Source organism: Aythya fuligula, chromosome 6, assembly GCF_009819795.1.
Source record: "Aythya fuligula isolate bAytFul2 chromosome 6, bAytFul2.pri, whole genome shotgun sequence".
NCBI lineage: Eukaryota > Metazoa > Chordata > Aves > Anseriformes > Anatidae > Aythya > Aythya fuligula.
Window position 1 is genome coordinate 19,704,068 of NC_045564.1, and position 23,187 is coordinate 19,727,254.

At 39.2% G+C, this 23,187-nt stretch overlaps 1 protein-coding gene across 1 annotated transcript in view; it reads right to left on the minus strand.

Moving 5' to 3' along the window:
• The window catches only part of CERS6 (ceramide synthase 6), a 116,765-nt gene that overhangs the window by 51,023 nt on the left and 42,555 nt on the right, over nt 1–23,187 (minus strand). The window contains exon 4 of the mRNA XM_032189884.1: nt 7,052–7,109. Within this exon, the coding sequence (XP_032045775.1) occupies nt 7,052–7,109 (58 nt within the window). The remainder of the gene's footprint in view (nt 1–7,051; nt 7,110–23,187) is intronic.

A 23,187-nucleotide genomic window follows, 5' to 3' on the forward strand; every position in this document is an offset into this window, starting at 1 on the left:
TTGCCTGGAAGCTTTGCTTCCAGATATTTGTAAAGGTTTTTCATTCTACCGAATTACATAGATACTGCTTAGCACCAAGACTCAGCAAGCATGTAACAAGCCAATCCTGAATTCCTCACTCTGTTTATCACCAAAACGAATCCAAATTTTAACTATTAACTATTAATTAACTATTAATATTGACTACCAACTCTTAATTAACCAAGTCATTACTGATTTCATTGCAAATATTGTTGAAGGAAAAAAAATGTTATCTTGTTCCTATATTAGCAATAAGCAAAGCAGTCAGTTTACTGTTACAGGAACTTAGTGTCTTGCTGGCACCAATGCTGGTGTGGTGCTCTACAAGGGAATATTTTGTAGACATGCAAACAAACAAACCTGTAGCACCATGCTGAAAAATCTCAGCTGCAGTTAAAAAGGTGAAAAGTTTGCACATACATGATCAGAGTAGAAATATAGTTGGTTAGTTATCTTCTTTTCTGCTTTGAATTTTAGTGATTTATGAAGATAAAAAGAATGCTGCAGTACAGTTATTACAAAGCGAAGACGTGCCTCTGGGCATGGAGGGTATTATGCCAACTCCTGGTAGGAACTGCAGGCATATCATTATTTCATATTCATACTTCACAGTAATGACAGTATTTGAGACAAAACACCTCTGTGCAAGAGTCCATGTCATTACACACAGCTTAGCCTGGACAGAGGTATTCTAAGTCAATACCCAGCACCATTTTGTCACGCATTATCTATGAGGATGAAAATCTTTCCAGAACTACTAGGGCCCTGGTACCACCCATGGAAAAATACCAGCTTTGTATTAGATAATTTCTTATCTACATCAGACCTTTGCATTAAGGGATTTTGTGGCCCACTCAGTCTTAAGCCCGAAATCATTTAAATTTGCTGTGGAAAGTAGCAATGGAGTGAGCACTGAGTAACAAAAGAAAGCTTCACCTTCTCTTTGGTGGTCAGTGTCTCAGTCTGCTTCCTCACATAGAAGAACATTGATCACCAAATCTGCCCTTGAAAATGGTATTATTTGTGGAGGAAATGAACTGGCTTGAACTCTGACTTACAACAACATTGACCCCTTCTTCTCAAAAAGCACCAGAAGTTCCAGAAGCTGTTTCAAATACTGAGTCGGGACCTGTTGGGCCCCTCAGCGCAGTGGCCGCCATGCTGCTGAGGTGGCTGGAGCCAGCTCAGCAAGATGGCGGGGCCCAGCCTGGCTCCAGCCTGGCACTGTGAGGCAGCAGCTGAGGAGATAACACCCTTATCTCCTCACAACTGCCTCATGCTCATTACACAGAAAGTTAACAGCTTGTTTGCATCAAATTGAAATTTGGAAGAACAAGAATAAATCTGTATCTTAATCCAACAATGAGAGTCTCTTTTGGGAGCCTTAGTATGCCACTTGGTAATATAATGAGCTACAACTGAAAGTGTTAAGTCAGAGAGGACTTGAAGCAGAGGCAAAAATTTATAAGGAACATTTAAAAAAGAAATCAAAACCAAGGAAACAATTTTGTCTTTGAGATGCTTTGACACTAAAATGTCATTAATTACTTCACCAGTTACAGACAATGACTGCAAAACTGCTAATAAAATTAAACCTTGTGGCTCTGTAATATTTATTTACTTATTTTGACGCAAAGGAAAGTAAAGGCTGAAGGCACACAGGAGCTGGGAAAACAAGGAATGTCTAATATGATAATTAAATACTAACACCTCTATATTAAAATAATACTGAAGTCTGTTGCTCTCTTATACGTACATATTAAGACACAATTTGTAGGTGATTCAATGCTTTGGCCGAGTATCTCAAAGGCTGTGAGCTATTCATCTGTGTGTGGTCCATCTATGAGTAATAAAGCAACTACCTTGCCATCTCTCCTCTCTTACAGGGGACAAAAGAACTTAATCCTCTCACTTCACTGAGGCATTTATTTCATTTGCATTGCAAATATTTATGAGAGAACACCAGTAATATACCTGCACCTTGCAGTCAAAAACACCTCCTGACTGAAGAAGGCAGATATGAATGGTAGAAGCTGCATTTTTACCATTACTTTATGCCCAAGAAAAGGAAAACAATCAGAGAAGCTGAACATGGGATATGCCATCAACAGTACACCTTGTAAGAAAAAGGTTCATTTTTATAATGTCACTTAATGAATGATGCATTATCACAAAAAAGGCAAAGTTGACAACGTACACACTTTTGAGCTAGGTCTCTGTTGTGCACAGACCATGAAAACAAAGACTTATTTAAGTCCTTTAGACCGATTGGTTCTGATGTAGCAACACAAAATTAGAAAACAAAACTTTGCATCAGATATTTTTCCTGGTGAATAGAGATATTTGAAAATACTGTTTAACAAAGATAAGATTTATGATGTTTTTTATGACTGAACACTGTGCATCAAGAATGTTTCTGCCACTGGAAAATGACCAGACCTAAGAGAACAGCTCAACAGAGACAGTTTTCAATGATTATGAAGTTTCAGAATTCCAAGAATGTACTCAGCAATTGACCAATGTGACCAAAGAACTGATGTCTCATATCATCAGAGTTGTCGAGAAGTCCTCTATATGACTACGTCTTATTAAACTTGGGCACATCTTCCTCCAAAAAAAGCTATATAAGCTTGTCAGCTCTACAAAGCCACCAAAGACCTAGTGGCACTTTTTGCAAGAATGGTGGTTTGGCACAGTATCCTGGTGAGATCTTCCTTTGGTAGCTTGATGGGACACAACGGAACTGAAATCCACCCTTTTGCTGACACTGCTGAGGCAGTAATATTGCTTTATGCAGCAAACAGGGAAGGTGACAGTAAAAGACAAAGTAGCAATGATTCATGTGCTGTGGGCATAATGAGAAATGTGTTTTCAGAAAGAATCCAAAAGGTGAAATTCATCTCTAGGCAAGGGGCCAGCACAAAGCAAAGGACCTCAAAACTAGCTCAGAGTGGTGCTTAAGTAATTGACAGGCTCCGTGCCAGTCTTGTAAGTAAAGGTGAATTTCTACCTCCAACCACGGGAGAGCCAATTGTAAACAGAAGAGAACCAACAGGTCAGCAACAGCATGTGCAGCAAAGCAAAGGAGTGGCAGGTTGCAAGAAGACTAGATCAGGTCAGAAGGGAAGGATCATAGTACAGAGGTCAGAGTATTTTGTTGCCTGGCAATTCAAGAGCCAACAGAGAAACTGTAAAAGAGACAATGCACTGGCATTTGTGTTCTAAGGATAGCCTTTTGTACAGATGAGCTGGTTCACATTTCAAAACCTCTAAGAGACCTTAGATCCCCTTATGTCACCAGATGTCTTTGTACAGGTTATCACATGTTTTTTGCTTCACCAGCGGAGACCAGTGGCTTTATTATTGAGAATTAATAAACCAACAGATGAAAGAGCTACAGAAAGAGAACACGTAGCAATGCAACCATGCTGCTAAAGCTGGCATTAGGAGAAAGCACTTGCCTGGAAAACCCTGCGTAACAGTCTTCAGAAAGAAAGTGGTGTTACTTCCCATGGCAGAAAGGCACATCTTGCACAGTGCAGTCTACTGCAGAGCTTAATGGTGCAAATACAACTGCCCCAAAGATCCACAAGTCAACGATTACCATATTTAAGTGGTAGATAGCCTTGCCCCACACCTAAGACACAGACAAGTTGCTGCTAGTGTATCTAGAGATCAAGAGAGCAATGGAGTCACAGCATCCCTGCAATTCCGTGACAACTTCCCAGCCCCTGTATAAATCAAGTCATTGTAGAGTTTGACGGTGAGTTGCACCAACTCACTGAACATCATCTTTAAACAGGATTCTGTACTCCCAAGCAATATATTCTTCACATGAAAAAAAAAATAAATTGTAATACAGTATTACTGAGAGCAAGACCTTGAAAACCAGTGTGGCAAATTGGCTTGATTAGAAAGGAATAACCAAAGCAAAAAATACAGAAGGTAGGTACACTGTTGAACATGAACAAGGGAGTACCTCATGAAAGCAAGTCTCAAGCCCAGCCAATAAGAAACACTTCCCACTTGAGATGGCAAAAATCTTCTCAAATCTGGGATCTTAACTATCCAGAAATGGACAAATGAACCCATCTTGAATGATTCTGTTATTTAAAAATCACCAAAATGCGGTTTCCCTTCTAAAAATACTTTCTTATATCCATTTAAGCATTTGACATGCGTACTCATGACATAAAATCTCTTATCCAGCTGTCCAAAATGTCCATCACTTAAGCATTAGTTTAGGTTTTAAAGTCAATATTAGTATTTCAAATGTGTTGCTATACTGGTGGCATATTCCATTCCTCAAAACAGGAGTGTTAGCAATAATTACTCTTCCTCCTACTCTCTCAGTTAGTGAGTGTGTTGCTCTGATGGGATTATGCTTTTTCTCTAGCTTCCTAAAGAAGCAAGTAAGTGTTTCATCGCAATTGTTCCCTTAACAAAGACAAGATACACACGCACACAAAGAAAAAAAAAACAACAAAAAACCACAAAGGATTATCCAACTTAGTAATGAAAGCTTTCAAAGAAGCTCTCCTCCAGATTCCAGGGTCAGGATTTTATTCCTTTCAAACTCAGATTTCCCTCCTAAGTGGGCTCAGTAAACTATCCAGTGTTTGATGAACAGTAAAAATACTGTATTTTCTTTTAGTTACACAATGTTACTGGGGAGATAATGCAATTACAAATATAAATACAGTCATAATTTTGCTAATTTACCTGCATTCCCATGTGGAAGACTTGAGCATATGAAGTAGAACACTGGAATAATGACTATAGCGTAAAATGATGCAATTAATTTACAATAATGTGTAAAAACAAATAATTAAATGTATACACAGTTACATAGTGAACAAGTTTACTGTAAAAATTAAAACATGTTGAAAGTTAAAATTATAGCAAAATCACAAAACCAATCTTTGTTAAGACTAGTTTGTTTAAATACTGGTATATCTCATTCCAACAGCCATGCTGTGCTGGCAATCCCTCCTCAAACTGAGTGATATTCTGAACAGGGAGGACAACATCCACACTGTGGATGTGGATGACAATTGTCATCTCAGCCTTTAGACCCAGCTCACAATGCTCGTAATGAAGCATGCATTTTCTGTATTCTTTTCAGTCTTTAGAAATACTGGTATTCAGAGTTTTTCCAAGGACAGACACTTTCTTTGTACTGTGTAAGGAAGTTTCTGAATTGTTATCGTAAGACTTTAGTTTAGCTAGCAGGTTCAAAAAGTATTTTCTTTGTTTGTCTACTTCGAAGCTGAGAAATATCAAAATAGTAATTTTATCCATTCTCACCTCCAAAGGTACAGGAAAAGAACAAACCAAAAGAGGTTGCCAGAAGAAAATCAGTAATTCTGAAACCATAAGGGACACAAGATCGTTCTCCCAAAAGAAATTAAGCACTCCAATACTTTCAAGAGAGATCCAGTCTGTGGCCACCAAAAAAATATAAATCAATCACTGAAACATCTTTTAGTTTTAAATTAAAACTTTTCTTACACAATCTACCATTTCTCACATTTCAACACATTTGCAATATATTTAAAATAAGATAAAGCTCTATGAGGCTGAAAAGCAAAACAAGACTAAGGTTGCTTTACCTAAAGGATTCCCTACTTGCCAATTATATTATTCTGAAGAGTATGAAACTTTAATCTCATTGATTTAAAACAAACCACACTGTTGCCCAAAATTCTAGTGTGAGCTTGAGCTGAAAAACATTACTCCATGTATTACTATGTATTTGCCAACAAGCTAGAAATATCATATGCAATACAGGCACAGGGAAAAGAAAAATACATTTTTCTTATTCCACTGCAACTCTTCTTGTCAAACACACGTAGAATAACTTGACTTTGAGTAGTGACGTCTTCCGCATTGAGCAAAACATCCTAACAAGTCAGAAACCAACCACAGAGCATGGAGCGTTCAGCACAGTGGCAACATTCACTTAACGGCTTATCATTAAAACTGTTTTCCTATTTCATGCCATGCTCACAGGAAAAATCACAGAGCATGTTAATGGATGAAGTACACACAGAACAGGAGCATTCAAGGAGAGAGGGAGAGGTTGTGCATTATGTCTGGTTCTGCTCTATTTGGAGAATAGGTGCACACTCTGCATCTTGGGCTGACCACTGGTAAGGGGCTGACAACAGCTGATGTCTCCTCCCTGCACAGGGCATCATCAGCCCTGCTGGCATTGAGTTGACCCACCTGGAACAGCCTCAGGAATTACAACTGTAAAAATGATGGTTCTCTACACCCTGCACTCTCCATACTTTTGCATTACAAAACATCAGAAACATTTAGGACACACTCTCTTATGTTAATTTTTGTCCAAAATGAATAGATGAAATTACATTAATACACTGAGACGACACATTCCCCTAAATTACATCTCTCAGAATTACAAAAATATCACTTGATTTGCACAAAAGCTCTGAGAACTAGCAACATTGCAAAAATAGTTTGAACCACAAACCCATATAACTGCCCAGGATGAAGTTAACAGACCTATGCCAGGGCATTTAGAGGCTGTCAATACCCTTCTCTATTTTAAATCACCAAAAACACAGCATCGATAGGAAACTCCATGGAAACTTCTTTCCACAGCGTACCAGACAAAGAATGAGCAAAACCACAGCATTTTTAAAATCACTAATAGATTGTTATTAAAAAGCATCTTCTACCAGAGGCATTTAAATAAGGATGGTGCAGAAATTGACCTGAATACTTTGGTAAACTTTTCTGCCATTTTAATGCCTATAACGAAAATAATAAAGTGAACTAGACGTGTTGGTATACCCATGTGTTGTTTTTTTTTGTTCCATTAAATATTGATGAGCACTTATATTCCTTATAAGTGCCAATGGCAACTCATTTTATGAATGCAAATTAAATTTTAATTTTGTTCTTGATGAATGTAAGTTTTATGCCTGTGTTCTACATTATACCTATACAAGACTTGAAACAAATCCATAATGTGTTATGAAAGCATAATAATGCAAGTGCCTACCTTTTTCAGGAACCGTACTCCATAGGTAAATATATAAAGGTAAAATGTAAATCTCCACCTGCAAAAGGTACAACAGATTAACTCTAGGATACCAGGTTTACACACTTCATAGCTCAACACATTTCTTATAGTACTGCCAACACAACATAACCCATGTCACGTTAAGAGAATCTGAAGCAAGATTTTGGTCTGGTTTTCTAAGGCTTTTGTTATCAAGCATTGTGTTCATCTGCTGCCTTTTCCCCCACTTCCCACATGTCTGTTGCAAAGAAATTCACTTGTTATTAGGTACTGGAAAGTCCACCAAGCTTACGAAAAACCAAAAGAATTAAGGATAGTCATCACCACTTCTAAGTGGGAAAAACTTCAATCCCTTTACTAAGTGGAGAATTCAAATATGAAGGAGATTCTTAAGAAACCATGTTTCACTAATTATACCCTGATAACACTTTCTTTTGAAAATTGCACTCCAATTCAGGGAAGCACTTCTGCATGTGATTTCAATGTATTGAAATAAGCAGTAATTCAGTACTTGTTTAAATTACACATCTGCGCCATGCTTCCCAGCTCCCTGCTTACTCTGTCATGTTTCAGAGGTTCTTATGGTTATACCTGCTTACCTGGGGTTTCATTTTGATGCTGTCTTACATGGGAAGGCAGTGTTAAAATTAAGCCGTTTGTGTAGAAAGAAGTTAGATTTTCACTTTAAAAATGTAACACGTAGGATTGCTGTCACTTCTGATACTTAGGAGTTATTGAGCAATCAGAAAAAAGAAAGACACTTACTGCAATGCTTCTAAAGGACCTGACTTCATTATTAGGACAACCATAACAAGAAATTTTATTAAGCTTTCAACGGGTAACATTAAGAGTGCTGAACACCAAATATGGTCTTCAGTAATGAAAAGAATCACCCACAGATAGCCAGTTTTGCAGAGCAGATTTCAGCACTTCACTCTTAGTTCTAGTAAGTGTATTTGCATCAGACAGACATGCTGGATACAAGTAGATATCCATAACTTATGTCTGCTTCTAAAGAGTTTCCTAACCGCACATTTCCTGGAGAGTTTTATATTCCATATTTTCCCAAGCATACATGAAATAATTTCTGGGCTTCTAGGTGTTCTTTTCAGAGGCTAACTAGAAGCCAAAAGCAAGGTGCCACAGAAAATGAGAGAGAAGCCAGCAGGAGATCAAATCCAACCCTACAAAATGATTGTCTCTAGGTCTTTCTTCCTTTTGCAACAAAAGAAGGCATAGAAAGTATCTTCCTATCTTCTGGACCCACGACTGGCTTAAGAAAAAAGGGTCAATAGAAGCATAACAAAATAAAATCAAAATTTTATGCAGTGCAAATTCTTACACGAATCCCTGTTTTTTCCAAGGGTTGAAGTGACTACACAAACATGCTTGAGATAAACACCAGTGACTTACTATTCATAACATTTACAACAGGGTGAGATTTAGCTTCATTAGAGAGGCAATACTGTTGCATGAATCATATTCAATTACGCATTTTACAGCGCAACTTTCTGTTCACTGGCAAAACTATTAGCTTACAGTTAATTGCCACTGAAGTGTGCACAAAAAACTATTGGAAGGGTGTCAAAACTGAAAACGCTTCTATGTGTAAGAAGGTCAACCCAAACCTTACTCTTCAGAGCTACTTTTACAAGTATTTAGAAGGAAAGCTGTGTCAGACATAAATAACCTTATGACAAGCTGAGTACAGGACAGTGTAAGAACATCGATGAGATTTAAACTGCTATACCTAAGCTGAACAGAAACTGTGTCTTACCCTGTAACCTCCAGAGCACCGCAGAGATTATTTATTCATTTGGTATTATATAAACACCAATCCCTTCAGTAACACCAGCAACACAGCTCACAGCTTTCATGCTGGCACTTTTGTTAAGATACTGCAAAAAAAGAGTACTTAGGTGGGTGGGGGGTAGGAGAGTAGTTGTGCTGGTAGAAACCTTCAGGCCACGCATGTGGAAGAAACAGCAAGAAAAGCAATATGAAGCAAGGTTTTATTTGGATAGTAGTTTTCTTATTAGGCTACTCCTATGGCTAGTAAACCTGCTGTTTAACTTCAAAGCCATCTACCTCCTCTAGTGAAAGCTTCAAGACTGTCATTGAAAAAAATATACATATTAGAAGGGAAAAACTGTCTATCCTCATCTCACTGTTGAGCACTTTCAGTGTTCTTATTTTACTCATAATTATGAGAAGTTGTTATAGATCCCTCAAAGTTTTGTGTTTTTTTTTTTTTTTCTGTTGTTACATTAAAAATCTCCTCAATATCCCCTTTATTTCACACTTCTCTGAGCAAAATTTGTAACATATTTGAGGACATTTGTAAATTGCTTTCGAGAAATGCGAAGGCATTCTGAAGTATTTGAAATATGGTGCTGGTTAAGATTTACATGGTGGAGCTCAGGGATTTTCCAGCCTGTGTGTTTCTCTGAAAGCCTCCCACTGCAGCATTTGCTGCAGCTGGCACCTCAGTGGAAGGAAGCAGCTCTTTTCTGAAATGTGCAAATTCACAAATACTGATTTTCCAAGCCTAACATTCCACCCTCACCCCAAACTACTGCCACAGCCACAGATCTGTGCCAAAACCATGGACTAACCCACAGGAGAATTCCTGGAGCTTTTAGAAAAAACTCGGAGCCAAAAGCCACCAGATACTAGTTGTACCTGCCAAAGGCTACCAACTTGCTCCAAGCATTCAAGTGCTCCACAGGTGATATACAGATACAGGCATACGATAATAGATGCTGTTAGTATTCTTTAATCTTTTTGCCAACCCTCCCAAACAAGTCTATTTGGGTTGAGCATCAGAAGGCAAAGAAAAGCTCAGGACTGGATGACAGACAAAGCTGGTTGATCTTCTAAATAAATAAATAAATAAGTATAAAGGTAACATGCTCCTTTCTGAGGAACAACATTCACAAAAGCTATTCAATAATCTTCTGAGTTGGTCAAACTGCCATCAGAATTGGTCCCCTGCATCTTACAGTTGCAGTGAAGTGAAGGACTTTTCATTGCTCTGTGTCAGGCAACCAGATACCTTTTCTGTAGGCTTCAGAGGGAAATTCTGCCTGGCTCAATACCCACACAGGAGTCTAAATAGTTTAACACATTATTTTACCAGGACCTGAAGTTGGTATGATGCAGCAATTAACAGTAAAACATCCACTGGCCAAGGTCAAATGGATAACTATGTCCTTGTTTCAGCTGGGACAGAGTTAATTTTCTTCCTAGTGGTTGGTGTGGTGCCATGTTTTGGATTCAGGATGAAAATACTGTCAATAACATGCTGACATTTTAGTTGTCGCAGAGCAGTGCTCACACAGAGCCAAGGACTCGGCTTCTCATGGTGCCCTGCCAGTGAGAGGGCTGGGGGTGCCCCAGGCGCTGGGAGGGAGACAGCCAGGACAGGTGGCCCAGACTGGCCAAAAGGGACGTCCCACACCCCGTAGCATCATGCTGAACAATAAAACGGGGGGGAGTTGGTTGGTGGGGCTGCTGTTGTTCTGGGATGGGATGAGTGTTGGTTGGCTAGAGGTGAGTAATCACATTGTGCACCACCTTGTTTTGTGTATTTCCCCCCCCCCTCCCTTTTCTTTCCTATTAAACTATCTGTATCTCAGCCCGCAAGTTTTCTCCCGATGCCCTATCCCATCCCACTGTGGGGGGAGTGAGCAAACAGCTGTGTGGTGCTTAGCTGCCTGTTGGGTTAAACCACAAGAGAGTACAAGAAGGTTTGGGAGAAAATTAATTTTAAGTTATTAAGACATTTCTTATTATACATTGAGTAAGTATATCTGGTCTAACTAGCTAAGTAACTATATTCAACGCTTTAGTAAATGTCGCACATTAACTACTACTTACTGTGCTAACACCAATGGTCTTAGCAACTGGAGATATTTCACTTGTAACTGTCTTTTTAAACCAAAAAAACTAGATCCTTGTTATCTACAAACTAACATATATTGAGACCTATAAAATCTACATTAAATTAAATCAACATTTAAGGCCATTTACAGAGTGAGTGACGTTAATGAAGCATAATAGTCTAAAAACATATACATACAACAAATGGACAGAAATGAGGGATGTTATTTCCATCAGCTTCAGCTATAGAGTCAGAAAAGATAAGAACGGATCTGGAGCTGTTGGCTGCACACTATCAGGAATTTAACTGTAGATATATCACTAATTCTTTGCACAAGGTCACACACAGATCACTCTGCCTCTGAAATACACCATGAATTGAATGACCACATGTTTCTCTGCCTACTTTCCTACCTCAGTGCAGAGAGCCAATAATCTAAAACTATGCCAATATTTTATTGGCATATGAGCGGTCCTCATTCCCCCCAACCTCTCCTTTTGCTCAGTAGCTCAATAGTAAGAACATCTGCCAGACTTGGGAAAACATAGGTTCAGTTTTCTCATGTTACATCTTGCATGCCCCTGATGGGTTGTTAGCCCCAAAACTATCATGTGTAGGACCATCTCTTCTTGTGAAGCTGCTTTATGTAGCAAAAAAAAAAAAAAAAAAAAAAAATCTATAACTTGGGAGGAAGACAAGAAGAAAGGGACTGGAACTATGTCATGAAGCTGTACAAATCCCTCAAAACTCATACATAGAAGTCCAGGAAATAAAAGATAAATATATCTCATGCAAAGAAGATTTGTCCAAGGTTGAACAGACAAGGTTCAACTCCAAATTCAATTATTTTCCAACAAGTACTCTATCTAAATCTGTAATTCGCAGTCTACAGTATATCTATCTTTATCCCTCCGTTTTGGTCTCAGTGCAGTCTACTGATGAAGAGATGATATAGTGGAGGGAAACAGGAGTAGGAATCATGTCCACATGGCAATACATCTGAGTGTCCAAAACACTTTAGCATTTTGGGAATTTAGGCAAAATATTCTGTATGCAAAGCATACTGTAGAAGAAAATTACATCTTTAGTGTGAGATTATCAAGTCTCATTCCCAACTGAATTCACAAAGTGGTAGCTGATTAAGAGAGATCTTTAATTTATCCTAAGTAATAATGCCAACACTCAAGGTTGGAAAATGCCCTTAGCCTAACCACTGTCCAATTAATCACGGACTACAGGGAAGGGAAAATCTCTGGTCAGTAGCATAAACCCTCTGTAGGACCCTTTCTGATAACTCTCTTAGGGTCCTCAGTCATCCACAGCTCAAGCTTTAGCTCTGCAGGCCACTGGGGATGGTTGCTGTTAGGGTCATAGCTATTTCTCTGCAATAGGGAAAGTATCAAACTGTTCTACAGCAGCAACAGCAGAGCCCAGCTGACTAGGAAAAGCAACACAAGGTTTGTATTAAGATATCTTTTGTTCCCCTTCCTCCCCAGCAATATTCTCTGGCCCATTTACACAACACAATGGAGGCCACTAGGTGAAGCACCCCATTCCGGGTGACTGCTGCATCAATTCACATTTAACTGAAAGAAGAGGACAGCTGAAGCTGCTCTGTTTTGTGAGAATTTGCTCTATCCCTCAGATGTGAAACATGCCTCCAGTCAGTTGTGCAGACACACGGATTCTGAATGACCCAAATACACTTAATTTGTATGGCCTGAAAGGCTTCTTAGGTTAATTTAAATCCAGCAAACCCAGATGAATGCATACAAGGACCCAATGTTCTGGAAGACTTGATCTGTCTGCTCAAAATAAGGTTTACAAGGTTCACTTCGTCCTGCACTAACATGCCTACAAGACCTCCTGATTGAACCAGGCTTGTGTCTGGTCTGCTTGAGCCCAACATGAGTGAGATCAACTCTACATATGAGCCTTTAGGGTAATCCTTTCAGGTTGGGCTGTACTTATCAGGGCAGTTATGTTTCAAAAATGGATGTGACACACTGCAACAAAGAATCACAGTAAAGCATAGTAAGAATTTTTTTCTTTTCAAATGTAGTCTTAAAACAGATGCTCTAAAGCACCTGGAGAGTACAGCAACAGATCTGACTGTTCTTGTTCAACACGTAAGTGCATTCCTGATCCAAAGTACAGACAGTTTCAAAACCTCTCAACCCTTTTAACTTTGAGCCACTAATAAAATTTTAAAGATGCTTCAGCGTGATACAGAACGCTATGGAGATGGAAAAGTTGAAGAGCATCTGCCAATTAATCTGGTATACCCAATCATGCTCAATTCAGCAAAAACTATTTAAGTGTACATCTAACTAAGCACTTTGCAGACTCCGGGCATACTTCTGAAGAGGTTTCCTTCAACACCCTGCTGAATTGTGCCCTTAAAATTTTGCTCCAAAAAGTGAGATTGAACTTTAGCTAATAAAAATTAATTGTTAGAGCAATGAACTGAAACAACTTACCCCCCCCACCCAATACATCAGGTTCATCTTCCCAATGACCTGCTGTCTAATGGAGTGAGCTCAGCATGGCTGCTCTCCCAGGAAAAAGACCTTACATTGCCAACTGCAGATTAAACAACCCCTCACACCTTCTCCCCCTCCCCCAGATTTGTAGTTGTCACTTACAGAGACACCTTTGCCACTGTTTTGCTGCTGTTAGGGCTGCAGACAGTAACATAAGAATGTCACGCTTCAAACGGTTCACATTAGACAGTGCTAAAACCCCCCTCATATTTAGCAATTATCCATGGGCTCTTCAGATTGGCAGTAGTCAATTCAACTGGCTTTCCAGCTCTGAAAGTCATTTTCATGTGACAATTCAACTGGTACTGTATGTCATTCTACTTTGGGCAACATTTTTTTTTGGCCTTCCTTGATCAAAGCCCTAATGCATACTAGCAATAAAGCACTGGTATCCTGCAGACCCGTTAGGGAATTGTGGTGGATGGTTACTAACACTTCACAGTCTATGTCACTATCTAGAAGCATAATGCAATGAATTGCCACCTTCATTTGAGACATCAGCTTTTCAAAGAATGTAGAAAATCAGAGTCCCAACTTTCTTCCACACAGAAGGCAAAAAACAGCATGTGAAAGAGGCTGATAATCCTCGTGGCACACTGAGCATTCTGCCTGGTACGCATGGGCACATGTTTTCACATGCAAGTTTTCAGAGGTATCTCCTGAAGAACTTCTATTCCTAGTTCCAATCTCAATTTCCTTCATCTACTAAAGTTATTTAAAATAAACTGACAGCTTTATTAAATCCCTTCTGCATGTACTTCAGATCACGACAAACATATACACAAAACCCAACACAAAGCATATCAGAAACACAATTAGAACGTAGGACAGCCTCATGGAGTGCTTCCCATTGGTTTAGAAACCAGGCAGAAGCAGAATACTGCTTCCGTTTGTACCTTCCACAAAATCCATACATACCACACAGAGAAAGCTCTGTGACAGCATGTTTGATGGTAATAGACCTGCTGTTCCAATATTCTTCCCCCCAAGATTTCTTTAATGATAATTTGCTGCATTTTTTACAGCCTGACAGATGCAACAAGAATTATATAGTGTTAATTTAAAAATAAATAAAGATCTTCTTCTTGCCCTTCTTGGCATGGTAGTGCTGTTGAGCTGCACTGGAGCAATGAAGCAAAAGGTAAGCTCTATGGTTAAGTTATTTGAGGAAGGAATCTGTTATAGACAGTTCCTTACGATGTGCAAAATAGCAGGTATGATGAATTGAGAAATTTTCATTACTTTCCTCTGCAATTTTATGGCTTAAGATTTGGCTGGCATCTGATTTTCCTCTTGGCTGCAGTTTGAAACAGTTATTTAATATTTAATGTTACAGTGCCACTTGAGACCAACCCTGTCCTAAATCTGTATGCTCAAAGTGTAGCTCTAAAAGTCTTACGAACAAAATTTAGTAGCGCAGGAAAAAAAAAAAAGGAAAGGAAACACAGTGATGCAGTTTTATAAATAATAGAGCATGTTTATATAATTAGACCACAAAAGATGCACAATGCAGTAGGTGTTCTGCTAATTCTTTCTAGGTTATATATCTTCTGTTTTGTGGTTATGTAACTGCCCTTAAGGCATCCAGGAGAGAACAACATGAAATAAAGCTCTGATAAGACCTCAGAGATCTGTTAGCACTGCCAAATCTTGCCCTACTATCATCATGGGAAAGCTCATAGGAAGAACACACAGAAAACAGACATTGCTGCCATGAACTCTCCCCTGTGCTCTGACTGACAGAACTGCTTTCCTCATCAGTGACATTCAGAGCACACAGCTGACAGGAGACTTTGAGAGAAATCAGACCCAAGGTCATTCCATCCTGAACTTCTACTCTCTGTCCTTACTGGTAATCTCACAAGTCACCTACATTTTCTAAAAAAGCCCTTCACTTTCCCTGCAGCAATCACAACAGACACTGTGTCCCACTCTTTTTCAGTTTTAGAGTAATAAAAACTTAAAAACTTCCAAACTGCATTTGCTTTTCCAACCTGGATGATTCTGTGCTTTTTGCCTAGTAATGTTGTCTGAGCCATGATGACCAACATATATCCATAAGACAACTTTTGTGACAGGTAATTATCATTTTAGACCACATTATACTACCTGTTTCCATTTTTTTTTCTCATGTTGAAAGTTACTTTCCTCCAGCATTATATCATTTGCTTCAGATTAGTTCTTAACCCACTAAAACAAGTGCTGGACAATTACTGGTATTGATCTTGATGTTTCTCACCTCTACTTGCACTGTGTGCATCTTCTTGCTGAGGCCACTGCCAGTATCCTCTCAGTCATAGGCCACTGCTTGCCTTTTTTGTGGTGAGCAGTACTCCTGTGTCACCTACCTTACAGTTCTGGATATACATGGATGCTATGCCTATATATTAAAAGTATATAAGCATAAAAAATATTCTGCCAAGTCAAAAATTTATTTCCATGTAGATATAAGGGAAATCTTTCTATAAATGCATTTTGATTGACAGCCATACAAATGCAGCATTAAGCAGGCATTACTTTGACCCAGGTCAGTTTAGAGCTTTCAGCTTTTATTAAAGAAAACGGAGGGGGAAAACAAAAGAGAACTGTATATCATAAGCTGCCACACTAGCTTGCAAACTATTTAAATTTTAAGCAAATAATCAGTTCAGCTTCCTCCAAAGAGCATGAAAATACTTTATCAGACAACTTGCTAACACAGAAAGCAATGTAGTTAAGTGCCTGTAAAGAAAAAATATTAAACATTGTGGAAGCTAATTCTCCTCTGTAATTGCATCTCCGTGAACAGATGCACATAGTCCACGTATCTACAAAATGAAAGGTAATCAAATGCAGCAGAAAACCGTGTGACAACTTAAATAAGAAGGAGAACAGAGAAGTAAGGACTTGCATGCCAATTCACTGACTGCTGCATATAAAATAAAAACTTACTGCCACTACCGTTCAGAGTGCAAGATATTTTGATACGTGTTGATTGTGACTAGCAACCCATAGAGAACAGGTAAGTCATACTCAAATTTCTGTTTAGTGGTAGAGACTGAAAAATACCAAGTAAGTCTGTACAATTTGTAATCTCCTATGGAAGAGAAGAACTTGCTACAAAAGCCATCTCTGGGAACCTCCAGCTGGGCCAAATCTGTGTGGTTTCAGTGTAAAGTTGGCAAATAACATTTACCAGTTCTACACATGCAGAACAGCTAATAAGTCTAAAGACAGCAGAAATCGAGTAAAAATGGTACCTGAATTGTCCTTTTTATTAAATGAAAATAAGAGTAAGACTTATTCTGGATGGTTATCTGGTGGATATCTGCATTTACTCATAAAGCAAAGATCTACATCCACATGAGAATGGAAGATTTATTCTGAAACTGACAATCTCTCTCCGGGAATAAATACTTGTTTTAATGTGTTTCATAAAGTTACTACTGCCTAAGCTAATATTGGTCATGCCACTTTCATACCGTGAATATGTAAAAGGTCAAACTAAAGCATAGTTTGGACTGGTAGAAAAAAAAAAAAAAAAAAAAAGAAAGAAAAAGAAAATATCGTAGTCAGAAAAGAACTATAACTTTCTAAGAAAAGAGGAAGCAATATGGAGGAACAAAGTATAAGGCAAATATTGCGCAATAATCATTAACTAATCACTAAGACATATGATGGAAACAAACATCAAACATACAGGATGAAAGTAATGAAAAGAGAAGAATGCTGTGAAAGGGAGGGAAGGAGGTAAGTGTTTTTGCTGTCTTCCCCCCTTCCATACAGCTGTTATACTTTTAAAGGCAATATCGCAGATTAAATAAAGAACTGACGAGCATCATTATGGATTTGAGAAGTGAATAGGACCTTCACTTAACAGATAATAACTATTCTACACTATTTGCTATGCTACTTTGGCAATAATGGTTTTATTATTGAAAATTACATTTCAGAGAAATAAAAAGCCTTCAAAGTTTAGAAGTAATAAAATATATTTTTAAATCCAGTCTATGTTCCAACTCACAAGTCAAGAAAAAAATCAGAGGTGACAGTAATTTAGGAACTAGAGATATCAGTACCTGAAAACTACCACTTAGAAGAGATCAGTATCACAGACAAGCACACTAACAAATGATGAGGAAAAAGAAGCCCAAAGCTTCATATGCAACAAGAGAGACAAACTGACAGAAATCCTGGTACTGAATTCTCCAAAGATCTTCCCCAAATCATCAAAAATCAGTTTTTAAGCCCTGTGATTCTCATCCCACCTACCAGGCATAAGAAGCAGTCTTGAAGTCTGCAGCATCCCAGACTCAGCCTGTACTTCCCTTGTGGCTCTTCTGAAAAATCCCAGGTCTGTCTAGGTGTTCTTTCACTTTCAAGCCACTATCTGAGACATTTGACAACTTCATTTAAAACTGAGACTGACTAAAGAGGCAGCCTCATCCACCATCAAGAGACGGACAATTTAAGGCACACAGAACATAAGAAACAAGCAGCTACTGCAGTCTGTGCAGTTTGCCTCTAGTTGTCTTTAATTACCATACTGAAGTTGTGATTTTGATCTAGTATACACAGTAACTAAAACTTTGGGAAGATTTATTTAATTTCCATAACATAAAATAATGATGAGCACACACAAACCACAAGAGAAAAGAAATCTAGTTAATTTATTATAACCTTGCTTAACGTGCAGTGATAATGTTAAGCGATGGTATCTTTGGAGGGCTAGCATATCAGTTAATTTAAATTTTTAATTTTATTTAAAAATGTGTCACAGAAGGCAATAAAAGTAGGGAAATCAAAGTTTTAAGTAATCCAATTTGAGGGAAGAGGGGAATTTCATAAAATTCAAAATGAAAAGTGCTTACAGCACAACCTAGAAATACAGTGAGCATAATCTGACGAACCAGCATGGTCATCTTCACCTGCTTGCTCCAGCAGAACAGCAAGGGGAGGGGTCTGATGATTCCCGACACCTAACCAGTGTCTGGGCACAGAGACGCCCTGAGACCCAGCTGAGACACAGACCCAGTATTTTTCTATTCAAAATTGAGAAATAAGGATAGAAGGATTAGATAGAGGTTGTAAACATACTCATAGGAACAGCTATTCAACAGAAATGCAGTCATTCTCTTAGCCACTGTTAATCTAAGCACTTATAAACAGCTGACAGCAGGGAGAGATGCACTTGTGGCACCCATGGCATACCCTATCCTGCTCCACCAGCCCACGTCCTCCTGCCTGGCTGCACCAGAAGGGGCCAGCGGCTGCAACAAAAACCCCTTCTCCCTCCTCTGCTGCACCAAAACTTGAGCTTTCCCATTTGATGCGAGTACTGCCACAGGGTGACATTTAACTCCCATGAGCTCACTGTGCAGCCAAGCCAATGCAGGCAACGGGCAGGTGAGGACACAGGTCAGGAAGGGACCTTTACAGCTTATGAGAGCAGCAGCGATAGCCTGTGCTGCTAAATGACAGTTGGAGCCAGCCTGTGCAACTACACTACAAGCCACTGAGAGAAAGCATCAGCACAAAAGCACACAACAAAACCATAAAAGAATATATAATTTAGCTACTCAGGCCCGCCTGGCCATCAAAGAAGTGTGAATAGTCCAAAGCCTGAGAATATAGATGCTCCCAGAGGCAAAGCTGGAGGCATAAACCCACTGTAAATCACAGAACTGCCGGCTGTGACGCCCAGTCTGGGCATCTGGAAGCATGAGTGCTGAGCAAGCTGTGCATTGGAGAGGAGGCACAGGCGTGATATTCAGTCCTGATTCATCAGAGAGCAAGTGTTAGGGCAGGATTAAAATTGTTCTCAGTGGCCGCACAGTGTACTCATGACTTTAAATCAGGACTGCTTGTTTTGCCAGCCATTAAATTATTCACGTGTTCAGGACCTTGTATTGGGTTTATGTGGCAAGGTTTTGATAGCAGGGGTGGTGCAAGGTGGCCTGTGTGAGAAGAGAATGCCCCAGAAGGGACCTGCTGCTGGCCAGAGCTTGAGCCAGTGAGCAGTGCTGGCTGTGCCCCTGTGAGAGCAGATTTAAGAAAGGGAAAAAACTGCTGGGCAACGGCAGCTGGGATAGAGTAAGAAAATAGGAAACAGCCCTGCAGACCCCAAAGTCAGTTCAGAAGGAGGGCAGGAGGTGCTCCAGAGCAAAGTTCCCTTGTGGCCTGTGGAGAGGCCCACAGAGGAGCAGACTTCCAGTTTGCTTTCAGTTTCTTGCTGCTATAGCCTGTTTGTTACAGGCAATACATAAATCTCCCTATGCTGAACCTGTTTTGCCCATGATGGTAATTGGTGAGCAATCTCCCTGTCCTTATCTCAACCCTTACACCCCTTCTGATTGTATTTTCACCTGGTTTTCCCTTGAGGAGGGGGGACTGAGATGGCAGTTGTGGTGGAGTTCAGTTCCCCATCAGAGTAAAACAACTACAGGCCTCAGGCTAAAAATTACTACATTTTATGTAACTCAAGGCAACAAGCACTGTCTTAGCCTCTCTCTCTCTCTGAGAGGGAAGCCATCAGTGAGCCAGCTCTGGATCGCATGTGAAAAAGAATATTTACACTAAATGAAAAGGCTTCATCAATACCCTTCCGCACTGTCTTCAAACGTGGCTTAGGGAAACAAATTCCACTCAGCGTACCCTGCTACCAGACAAATGAGTCAGTACCATACAGAGCTATTCAGTGTTATTCTCAAGGAGCAACATCTCACGCTGATGTAATATGGAGCAGGATTTTTCTCGTAGCTTTTTATAGCCATACATGACTCTACGCCTTTTTGCACCAATAGTTTTGCTGACACATGAGACTCAGTATAATTGCCCCATTCTCTTTTACCTCATATTAGACCTTGTATTCAAGTTCTCTGTTTTTTCTCTGTGATGCTATTAGATATAACACCAAGAGAAAAACATTTCCTTGACTGTATCAATCCCATCATCCAGATGTAAATCTTACAGATAAAATAGCAGTACTTTACACAGATCACAATTACAAGACTGTCTTTACTTCTTTCTACACTGTAGTTGCCACTTGCTAGATGACTTCAATTAGAGTCTCCTTTTTGACAACCATGACTCATCTCAACTTCCCTGCTGCTACCTGCAGCTATAATAAACCCTTCAGGCACCCAGTGAAGGTCATGTTTTCCCTGTTCCAGAACAATTTCATGGACTCCAACTCCCTCCACATCTCACTGAAAGCCTGTGTCCTCCCTCACCCACCTGCCTCGCAAATCTGGCTCTGCCAACACCTCAGCTCGTACTCCTTGCTATGCCCTTTGTTTGGCCAACACAGTTTGCTTTCATGGCTCTTCTCTCCCTTACCTCCACACTCCATTTTTAGCATGCATGATACTCTGCAGTTAAAAAAAATTAGTCTTCACAACTGATTTTGATGCAAACTATGGCTACAATTTATTTATCAGCACAATACTGAATATTCTAGTTGCTGAAGTAAATACAGCCATCTCTTTAATTACAAATTACTGCTGACTTACTGCCTCAGGAGAGCAATGAATACCATGAAAGAAACATGAAATCCTGTTTAATTACTCAGGGTGTGAAAAACTGTTTTCACTATTCAGTTTTGTACATGCTTCTTCCCTTTCTTGATTAAGTATTGCCTGGTTCTTCCACTGTGTGACAGGTAGTTGCTGTTTCTTTTCTTCGTACAAATCATCATTTCTGTATGTTTTTATCTTTTACTAAGGCAACCCTCGCACTTCTTCTATTGTCTCTGATCTCCTGCACAATCCTTTTAGTATCTATGCAGTCACTGTCCTGCTATTTGCATCTGCAAAGCACAATACTTTCATGCTACATCTAATGAAAATTCTAATTAAAAACATCAGTGGAAGAGTTTGGTCTGCTCACACCAGTCTAGCTGTACACTGGGGAATGGTGACAGGCAACCCATCTCTTTAGGATTCAGCAACAGTAATTATATTCCCTTCAAAGACAACTTTTCTTGAGCATTATCAGAGTTAGCCTTTGCTGCTAACACTAACACCAACATTAAATCCACATCATCTGATGTATGAATCCTTTCACAGACATTTTACAGAGTTCAAGGTTGCAGAAGACCAACTAGCTTGGAGTGGTTCACATCCACAGTGCTCTGAGCTGGAACACTGGATAGCAAGTGCCCAGGATTTCCATTACATTGATAGGAAATATAGCTCCAAAGTGTGGGGGTTGTGGGTTTAGGCTTTTGTTTTTCTGCTATTTCTGCCCTGCAAGAAGGATCACAGTTTCACAGATAGCGAGACTGATGTATTGCATCTTGCCAACATAGTGCTTTTATAGCCTGACACTAAGCATGTGCTGCATGCCCTATGGCACAACGCGGAGGCACTAGCCCTGCCTGGATAACAAGACTATCCCAGCTGGAAGAGTCAGATTTGGCAAGTTTTATATACATATCATCTGTCTAGAGCAAAGCCTGGAGCAAATTATCTTTTCAATGAATTATCCTTTCAGTAGTGCCTGCATTTCCTTTTGGCAGGAGGTAGCAGCATCACTACAGAAAGTGAGTCCAGTAGTACACCAGTGTTCACAAAGTGAAGACCATTGGAGATAAGACCTCTGGGGAAGAGAATGAAGGTGCACCCTGATTTTTCAGCTTTGTTTCTATTGCGAAGACAAAGATAATTAAAAAAAAAAAACAGTAACTGAGACCTGAGACTTTCAAGTTGGTATTTTTTGAAAGACACATCACAAAAACTGTATTAGATGAAACTCACACCTTTGATAAAAACAAAAATGGATTATTGGTATTAATTAATATTCTTCTTTCTCCAGCATTTTTACAATAGACATCACACATCATGTTTCTTACTCCCTTCTTCTACCAGTTAAAAAAAAAAAACAACAACAAACAAACAAAAACAACAAATGAGAACACCCTTCCTCCATTAATAGCATTTTATGGCTATTTAAGAGGTACCAATTTACCTTTACCAGCAGCTTTATGGCATACAAGCTATCAGGAGTAATTGACATGAAGTTCCCATATATGAAGTTCTACTTAGTTACATGATATTCATTAAAGGAAAAAATAATTAATATATATTGAGAGACCTTCAGAAAACACTATTAAAGTGCTTTTTATTTGTGAAGGCTGTCAGACACAACCTTTAATGGTTTGTCAAGGGTAACTAGTACAAAACAATAAGGATGCCACATGGAAAAATCACAACTGTGGACTGGGGGATAAAATAAAAATTAAAAAAAAAAAAAAAAATCACACCACAAAGACAAAAACAAAACAAGCAAAGTGTTGATTTATACTAAATTATAGGGATCTCTCAGATTACTCATTTGAAAAAGGGCATATTCTTTTACAAGGACAGATCATGTAGCAGTTCCTTCTCTCTCCTTTTGATGTAATAAGGTTGGCACAATTAGAGCGTACTGACAGCAACAGTAAACAGTAACACTGAAAAGCTTCTCCAAAATAAAGTAGGATGCCTCAAAATTTAATTTGCGAAGTGCTACACTTTGGTAAATTGATTGAAAGAAAAATCTGTGTTCACGCTGCCTTGCCTAGACCTGATACTCATGTAGGTTAAAAGAAGCTAGCTTGGGCAACTTTTCAGCTTGACATTAACTCTCAGTGCAACTGGGTCATTCACAGAAGCTCAGAAATAATGAGTTTCCCTCGCTCCCTCTTAACAGCACTGTTTTAACAGGTTGGC